At 65.0% G+C, this 8,298-nt stretch overlaps 1 protein-coding gene across 1 annotated transcript in view; it reads left to right on the plus strand.

Moving 5' to 3' along the window:
• The window catches only part of LRP1 (LDL receptor related protein 1), a gene marked incomplete at its 3' end in the record, with an annotated part of 64,345 nt that extends 56,118 nt beyond the window's left edge, over positions 1 to 8,227 (plus strand). Inside the window, exons 68-88 of the mRNA XM_019556302.1 lie at positions 67 to 183; positions 849 to 955; positions 1,043 to 1,175; positions 1,388 to 1,507; positions 1,979 to 2,101; positions 2,486 to 2,623; positions 2,810 to 2,944; positions 3,137 to 3,256; positions 3,548 to 3,819; positions 3,904 to 4,082; positions 4,169 to 4,275; positions 4,576 to 4,692; positions 4,783 to 4,959; positions 5,148 to 5,288; positions 5,373 to 5,546; positions 5,706 to 5,867; positions 6,179 to 6,353; positions 6,540 to 6,644; positions 6,739 to 6,803; positions 7,011 to 7,101; positions 8,069 to 8,227. Of these exons, the coding sequence (XP_019411847.1) occupies positions 67 to 183; positions 849 to 955; positions 1,043 to 1,175; positions 1,388 to 1,507; positions 1,979 to 2,101; positions 2,486 to 2,623; positions 2,810 to 2,944; positions 3,137 to 3,256; positions 3,548 to 3,819; positions 3,904 to 4,082; positions 4,169 to 4,275; positions 4,576 to 4,692; positions 4,783 to 4,959; positions 5,148 to 5,288; positions 5,373 to 5,546; positions 5,706 to 5,867; positions 6,179 to 6,353; positions 6,540 to 6,644; positions 6,739 to 6,803; positions 7,011 to 7,101; positions 8,069 to 8,227 (2,917 nt within the window). The remainder of the gene's footprint in view (positions 1 to 66; positions 184 to 848; positions 956 to 1,042; positions 1,176 to 1,387; positions 1,508 to 1,978; positions 2,102 to 2,485; positions 2,624 to 2,809; positions 2,945 to 3,136; positions 3,257 to 3,547; positions 3,820 to 3,903; positions 4,083 to 4,168; positions 4,276 to 4,575; positions 4,693 to 4,782; positions 4,960 to 5,147; positions 5,289 to 5,372; positions 5,547 to 5,705; positions 5,868 to 6,178; positions 6,354 to 6,539; positions 6,645 to 6,738; positions 6,804 to 7,010; positions 7,102 to 8,068) is intronic.
• Positions 8,228 to 8,298: the final 71 nt, after the last annotated feature.

Raw genomic sequence — 8,298 nt, forward strand, 5'->3', positions numbered from 1 at the left:
GAACCCTGGACCCCCAGGCCTGGCACCCCCAGGAGTCCCACCTCCAACCGCCTGCCCCCCCCACAGATGAGCGCACATGTGAGCCCTACCAGTTCCGCTGCAAGAACAACCGGTGCGTGCCTGGGCGCTGGCAGTGCGACTACGACAACGACTGCGGCGACAACTCGGATGAGGAGAGTTGCAGTACGTGCAGAGCTGGCACTGGGCGCAGGCTGGGGGAACTGGGCCGCGCGCTAGGGGCTGCACTGGGGCACAGGGCAGGCTCAGCACGGCCCAGGGGCCCCCACCGCTGTGTGTCGGGTCTCTGCCATTTCACCTCATCTCCGTTTCTCTCATTTCACACTGTCGTGCGGGCGTTCAGAGGTAGGTTCCTGCGGGTCGTCTCTGCCCGGGGTGGGAGCCGGGGGCTGCTCGGGAGGGTGCGGGGCGCCTGGGAGCTCCCAGCCTCTCCCCGTGGGCAGCAGGGCCTGGCGCGTGCATGGCTCATATCAGTTCCGACGCCCCCAACCCTCCTTTGCCCCCCGCCATGGATGTCCCACCTGAGATACGGTGCATGACCCCACCCTCCCAACCAAGCTGCCCCATGGCTGGGTGGCGACCCCCCTCCCTAGGGGTCGCAGCTCCATGGCATGGCCAAAGGGGCTGGGGGGTTTGTTGGGGGGTGCTGGGTCTGTCTGGACCCCCCATGCCCTGGGGCCATCAGGAGGAAATATGAGCCATGCACCCCCCACTCCCAGCCCTGCTTGCTGCCCACCCCTCTCCGCGCCCCCCCACCCTGCTATCCTCCCCAGCACCTCCTGGCTGTGCTCCCTCCCTCACTGCCCCCCCGCTGTGCTCTGTGCCCACAGCGCCCCGGCCCTGCTCTGAGAGCGAGTTCTCCTGCGCCAATGGGCGTTGCATTGCTGGGCGCTGGAAATGCGATGGGGACCATGACTGCGCCGATGGCTCTGATGAGGTATGGCTGGCGAGTGTGGGAGGTGCAGGAAGGGGTGGGGGGGCACTGGGTACCCTGCTTCATCTTCTCCCCACCCCCCCCCCGCAGAAAGACTGCACACCACGCTGCGAGTTCGACCAGTTCCAGTGCAAGAACGGGCACTGCATCCCTATGCGCTGGCGCTGCGACGCCGACGCCGACTGCATGGACGGCAGCGACGAGGAGAGCTGCAGCAGCCTGGGTAAGCCCCTCCACCCCCCCTTGGGCACACACATGTGCCCTCTGGACACGTGCACATGCCCTCGTACGAGGCAGTGGGGGGTGCTGTGAGCTGAGCTGAGCTACCCCGGGCTCTTCCCTCCCTTCCATGTTGAAGGGGGACTGCTGACAGTTGGGGGGGGTGGCATTCCTGGATGCAGCTGGGCCCTGATGTCCCCCGCTTCACACCCACAGTGCGCACCTGCCCCCTGGACGAGTTCCAGTGCAACAACACGCTGTGCAAGCCCCTGGCCTGGAAGTGCGATGGCGAGGACGACTGCGGGGACAACTCGGATGAGAACCCTGAGGAGTGTCGTGAGTGCCCTCTGCCCGTGCCCCCCCGGGCTGGGTGTGCCCCTCCATACTCCCTCCCCGTGCCCCAGGGCTAGGAGTGCCCCCTGCCCCCAGCCTCCCCCCTCCACGCCTGGAACAGGATAAGAATGAGTCTGAGGCCATGCATGCACGTACACAAAACACATGCCCATGCTCGTGTGCCCTTTCATACCCGCATATGCATGTGCACTTATATTTGTGCATACACGCATGCATGTACACACATACACGTACACACACATGTGTGCATGCAGGTAATTGTTTACTTGCAGACATGCATTTGGGAGCAGCTCTGGCCTGGTCCCTGGAGCTGCAGCCCCAGGACAGGTTGGGAATGAGGTGCTGGGCACAGCCCCCGGGACAGTCCAGGGCAAGGGCGGGGGGTTTGAGGGTGGGCTTCACTTCAGGGGGCTGGCCTTCCCCAGCTGAGCTGCTGTGTGCCCCCCTGCACAGTGAAGTTCCAGTGCCCCCCGGACCGGCCATTCCGCTGCAAGAACGAGCGCGTCTGCCTGTGGATCGGGCGCCAGTGTGACGGCGTCGACAACTGTGGTGACGGCACTGACGAGCGCGACTGTGGTGAGGCCCCCAGGATGCCCCCCACCCTTTTCCTGGGCTCTCAGCCTCAGGACCACTGCTCCCAGACCCACCCACCCCCCAGAGCCAGGGGTTGAAACCAGGAGTCTCAATCCCTGTTCCAGTCTCTAGAGACCCCCCCCACACACACACACTGAGCTGGGAAGAGAATCCAGCCATCCTGGCTCCTGTGCCACCCTGCTCTAAGCCATGAGACCCTAGGGCATGGAGCCCAGGTGTCCCGGCTCCTAGCCCTCTGGACCTATGGGGGTGCCCTGCCCTGCCTGCCAGGTCTATCAGGGCAGGGATGGCTGAGAGGGGGTGTCAGTGCCTTCGGGGCTGCCTCTTGCCCCCCTAATGCCCCCCCCACCGCACGACCCTCTGCAGAGTCTCCCAAGCCCCGGAATTGCAGCCAGGAGAAGAGCGAGTTCTCCTGCAATAACGGGCGCTGCGTGAGCGCCAACCTGCACTGCAACTTCTTTGACGACTGCGGCGACGGCTCTGACGAGGAGCACTGCTACCAGGGTGGGAAGGCATTGCTAGCAGGGCAGGGCAGTGGGCAGTGGGTCAGGAGTGAGGGGCACCAGCTGGGCGGGGGGCTGTAGGTTGGGAGTGAGGGGCACTGGCAGGACAGGAGGCAGCGGGTTGGGAGTGAGGGGCACCGGCAGGGTAGGCCCCCTCCTGCTAACGGGCGCCGCATGCCACCTGCAGACCCCAAGATGTACGACTGCCAGACCAACATAAGCATGTGCAGAGATGAGGCCAAGTGCGTTCAATCGCCGACGGCCACATACTGCGCCTGCCCCAGTGGCTTCCAGAAGGTGCCCACCAAGAACGCCTGCCAAGGTACCAGGGCAGGGGGTGGGCTGGGGCACCCCTGTGGGCCTCAGGCCTTCCGGGTCCAGGGCCAGGCGGTCCTTGCCCACGGCCTGGGCCAAGCCATGGGAACTCTTGGGCGGCAGACAGTCCCACCCCAGAGCTGGGTGCATCTGGTGCCCCCCATCACCCGCTGCCCCCCACCCCCTCTGCTCCACCCAGATATCAATGAGTGCCTGCAGTTCGGGACCTGCTCTCAGCTCTGCAACAACACCAAGGGCTCCTACGTCTGCAGCTGCTCCCGCAACTTTGTCAAGACCCACCACACCTGCAAGGCCGAAGGTACTAGGGGGGTGGGGGCCGGGCACCAGGGCGTGCGGGTCGGGAGTGAGGGGCACCGGCAGGGCGGTGGGCTGCAGGTCAGGAGTGAGGGGCCTTGTGTACAGGCCTTGGCATGCATGTGTGAGCCCAGGCAGGGCGTGTCTGTGCACGGGGCAGGGCTCCAGCCTCCAACAACCCTTCTCTTTGGCATTCCCTGTCCCTCCCTGGGCAGAGACCCTGGGGGCTGCTGGGTCTGGGGGTGCCCCCCACCCATTCTGGACAGAGGGAGCAACACCCCCCTGCCGCCCCCAGGCTCAGAGCACCAGATCCTGTACATCGCGGACGACAACAAGATCCGCAGCATGTTCCCCTTCAACCCCAACTCGGCTCACGAGCCGGCCTTCCAGGGCGATGAGGACGTGCGCATCGATGCCATGGACATCTACGTCAAGGGCAACAAGATCTACTGGACCAACTGGCACACAGGCCGCATCTCCTACCGTGAGCTGCCCGCCTCCTCCGCTGCCTCCACTGCCGCCAACCGCAACCGGCGCCAGCTGGACAGCACCGTCACCCACCTCAATGTGAGCTGGGGGCCAGGGGCTGGGCGCTGGGCAAGGGGGGCCGGGCTGCAGGCCGGGGTGCTCACGTCTCTTGGCGCCCGGCAGATCTCAGGGCTGAAGATGCCACGGGGCATCGCGGTGGACTGGGTGGCCGGGAACGTGTACTGGACAGACGCTGGGCGCGACGTCATCGAGGTGGCGCAGATGAAGGGCGAGAACCACAAGACGCTCATCTCGGCCATGATTGACGAGCCGCACGCTATTGTCGTGGACCCGCTGCGGGGGTGAGGTCGGGGGGCACCGGGGTCTGCAGGGACAGGGTGTCCCACCCTGACCCCCCCATGGCTGACTGATCCCTTCCCCCCTGTAGGACCATGTACTGGTCGGACTGGGGCAACCACCCCAAAATCGAGACAGCTGCCATGGATGGGACCCTGCGGGAGACGCTGGTGCAGAACAATATCCAGTGGCCCACGGGTGATGCCAGCGGGACACCTGGGTTCTCTCCCTGCTGTGGGAGGAGGGTGGGGTCTAGTGGCTTAGAGCAGAGGGATCGGGAGCCTGGACACCTGGGTCCCATCCCCAGCTCCGGGAGAGCAGCAGGGTCTAAGGTTTGGAGCAGAGGACACCTGGGTCCCATTTTCAGCCGCCCTCTTGGACTCTGAGTGTGATCCGGGCTCCCTGCCTCAGTTTCCCCACTCAGCAAGTCGGGGGGAGGGCATGGACAAGAGCCCAGGGGGCCCGTAATGGCACTCACGTTCGTGCCTGCCCCCCCAGGCCTGGCCGTGGACTACCACAACGAGCGGCTGTACTGGGCCGACGCCAAACTCTCTGTCATCGGCAGCATCCGCCTCAATGGCACTGACCCCGTGGTGGCTATCGACAACAAGAAGGGTGAGGGGCCGGGGCCGGGGCCTGGGGTGGGTGGGGAGCCACAGAGATGCCCTGGGCATGGGCTGTCCCTGACTGTGCCCCTCTCCCCAGGCCTGAGCCACCCCTTCAGCATCGAAATCTTTGAGGACTACATCTACGGTGTCACCTACATCAACAACCTCATCTTCCGCATCCACAAGTTTGGGCGTGAGCCCGTGGTCAACCTGACGTCGGGCCTCAACCACGCCACCGACGTGGTGCTCTACCACCAGCACAAGCAGCCGGACGGTGAGTTGCCCCCCAGGGCACCCCCAGCACCAACGGGGCGGTCCACGCCGGCATCTCCTGGGTGTGCGTGGCTGATCCGGGCCAGGGAGGGGACGCTCTGTGCTGGGGGTGAGGATACGAGAGCAGAGGGGTGCATGGTAGGACCCTCCTAGCCTGGCCTTCATGCCCCCCACCTCCCACCCCTGCAGTGACCAACCCGTGTGACCGCAAGAAGTGCGAGTGGCTCTGCCTGCTCAGCCCCAGCGGCCCCGTCTGCACCTGCCCCAACGGCAAGCGGCTGGACAATGGCACCTGTGTGGTCGTGCCCTCCCCCACCATCTCGCCCGTCGGTACGTGGGGGCTCTCGTGCGGGTAGGGGGTGTGGGCCTGAGCCACAGCCTTGGCTGAGCTCCCTGCTGCCCTCTCCCCTCCAGCGCCCACCAGTGATACCTGCAGCCTGGTCTGCCTGAACGGGGGCAGCTGCTTCCTCAATGCCCGCAAGCAGGCCAAGTGCCGGTGCCAGCCACGCTACAACGGCGACAAGTGCCAGGTCGACCAGTGCTGGGAATACTGCCAGAACGGGGGCACCTGCACCGCCTCCCGCTCCGGTGAGCACCCATGGGCGAGGAGGGGGGACCCCCCAGGGTGATACAGAAGAGGGAGCAGGGGGGCGGAGGGGAAGCAGAGCATTGGAGGAGCTGTAGCCCGGACACCTGGGTTCTCTGGGCCCCTGCCTCTCTGATGCCTCTGCCCCCCCCACCCTCCAGGGGTGCCAACGTGCCGCTGCCCCACCGGGTTCACGGGACCATGGTGCAACCAGCAGGTGTGCATGGACTACTGCTACCACAACGGCACCTGCACCGTCAACCAGGGCAACCAGCCCAACTGCCGCTGCCTGCCCGAATTCAGTGGTGACAAGTGCCAGTTCCGTGAGTGCCGCCGGATGCCTGGGTCCCGCAGCCGGGGAGCGGGGAGTCCAGCTGGTGGGAGCTGCCAGCATTCGGGGGGCAGAGAGGGGAGGTCTGGTGGGCTGGGGAGGGAGCTGCCAGGAGCCAGGACTCCTGGGTTCTGTCCCATGCGTTTGTGTACGTGCACATGTGCATGCATGTGCATACATGTGTGCGTGCGCAGTGCGCGTTTGCAAGGGTGAGACGCTGGTGAGCAGGGCTGTGCACTGTGGGCAGGGGCCGGGGGCGCAGGGGGGGTCCCAACGCTCACCCCCACCCCCTGCTCCCTGCAGGCCAGTGCTTTGAGTACTGCGAGAACGAGGGCATATGCCAGCTGGCGCCAGATGGCACCAAGCAGTGCCGCTGCCCGCCACAGTACGAGGGCGCCCGCTGTCAGGACAACAAGTGCTCACGCTGCCAGGAGGGCACCTGCAACATCAACAAGCAGAGCGGGGACGTCACCTGCGTGTAGGTGTCCTGGAGCTGCAGACACCCAGGGGTGCCCGTGCCCAGCCACAGCTGGGGGCCAGTCCCAACTCCGGGTCTCCTGCCACTTGGGGAGGGGGAAGCCTTGGATGGAGTGGGCAGCTCCAGCTCTGCTGGCATTGAGGGCTGTGTCAGTGCCTGCTGACGCTGTCTCTTCCCTGCCCGTAGCTGCCCTGGGGGCAAGGTGGCCCCCAACTGCCTGAGCTGCGACAACTACTGCCTGCACGGGGGCACCTGCACCATCAACCCCAAGACGCAGCTGCCTGAGTGCCAGTAAGTGCTGGGGGCTGGCTTGGGCCTGGGGGGTGCGGACCCCTGTCCTCACTACCCACCTCTTCCCTGCTCCTCACCCCCACCCTCTCCCCAGGTGCATTGTCGGGCAGACAGGGCAGCGCTGCGAGGAGCTCGCCGTCAGCGAGCAGCAGAACAACCGTACGTACGCGGGGCCTGGAGTGGGGACCCCGGGCAGCGTGGCACGCGTGGGGGTCCCAGCCGGCAGGGGCGGGGGGAGGAGGGGTCTCGCCACCTACCCTCCAAATCCCAGGGGGCTGTACCCATCTGGCTGGCTGGGGGTGGGGAAGAGGCAGGGTGTGGGATCCATAACCCCCATAACAAACCTCCCGTCCCTCCCCCCCACAGGAACAACACCCATTGTCATCAGCATCGTGCTGGTCCTACTAGTCGTGCTGGCTGTGCTGGCCTTCCTCTGGTACAAGCGGCGCATTAAAGGGTGAGGTGTCTGGCGGGGGGCAGAGGGTCCTGTGGGAATTGAAGTGGGGTAGGGGGGAGTAGTAGACACGCTGCAGGGGAAGGCCAGGATTCAGAGAGACCTGGACACGGGAGGATTGAACCCAGAGAAATCACGGGAGGTTCAGCAAGGACAAGCGCAAAGTCCTGCAGTGTCAATTGGAGCAATCCCGGGCACCGGGTCAGGCTTGGGGAGACTGGCTGGGCAGCAGCTCTGCAGAAAAGGCCCTGGGGTGACAGGGGACAAGAAGCTGAATAGGGGCCAGCAGTGTGGCCTTGGTGCCAAGAAGGCTAACGGCATCCTGGGCTGCGCTGGTAGGAGGTGGAGGGAAGCGATTCTTCCTCTCTATTTGGCACTGGTGAGACCACATCTGGAGTCTGGTGTCCAGTTGTGGGCCCCCCCATGACAGAAAGGATGTGGACACGTTGGAGAATTGGTGACAAACATCAGTGGCTGGTGTGAAGAGAGGGAAATGGGCTTATTTAGGCTGCAGAAGAGAAGACTGGGGGATTGAATAATAGAGGAAGAAGCTGGACTGTTCTTGGTGGTGAGAGATGACAGAAGGAGCAATGGGCTCAAGCTGCAGCAAGGGAAGTTGAGGTTGGATATGAGGAAAAACTCACCAGGAGGGTAGTAAAGCACTGGAACAGGCTCCCCAGGGAGGTGGTGGAGCCTCCATCCTTGGAGGTTTTTAGGACAAAGCCTTGGCTGGGGTGATGTAGCTGGGGCTGGTCCTGCTCGGAGCAGGGGGTTGGACTCGATGTGACCCCTGAGCTCCCTTCCCACCCTCATGGTCTCTGATTCTCTGGGGGTCCCTGGGCCCAGCTGCCAAGACCCCGGGCACTGAGGCCCGGACCGTGCTGTACACGTGCTCCCCCACAGCCCTGGACAACCCCCACCCCATGGCCGGCCACGCTGACCCTCTGCCCTTCCCTGCTCCCTCCCCCAGGGCCAAGGGCTTCCAGCACCAGCGGATGACGAACGGGGCCATGAACGTGGAGATCGGGAACCCCACCTACAAGATGTACGAGGGGGAGCCCGAGGACGACGGGGAGCTGCTGGACGCCGACTTCCCCCTCGATCCTGACAAGGTGAGGGGGGGTAGAGGGTCCGTGGGTCTGGGAGGGGTGGGGTTCATGGGGGCTGGGGGGTCCATGAGGGTCTGTGGAGGCTGGGGAG

Source organism: Crocodylus porosus, unplaced genomic scaffold (genome assembly GCF_001723895.1).
Source record: "Crocodylus porosus isolate Cpor-Errol unplaced genomic scaffold, CroPor_comp1, whole genome shotgun sequence".
NCBI classification, from domain to species: domain Eukaryota; kingdom Metazoa; phylum Chordata; order Crocodylia; family Crocodylidae; genus Crocodylus; species Crocodylus porosus.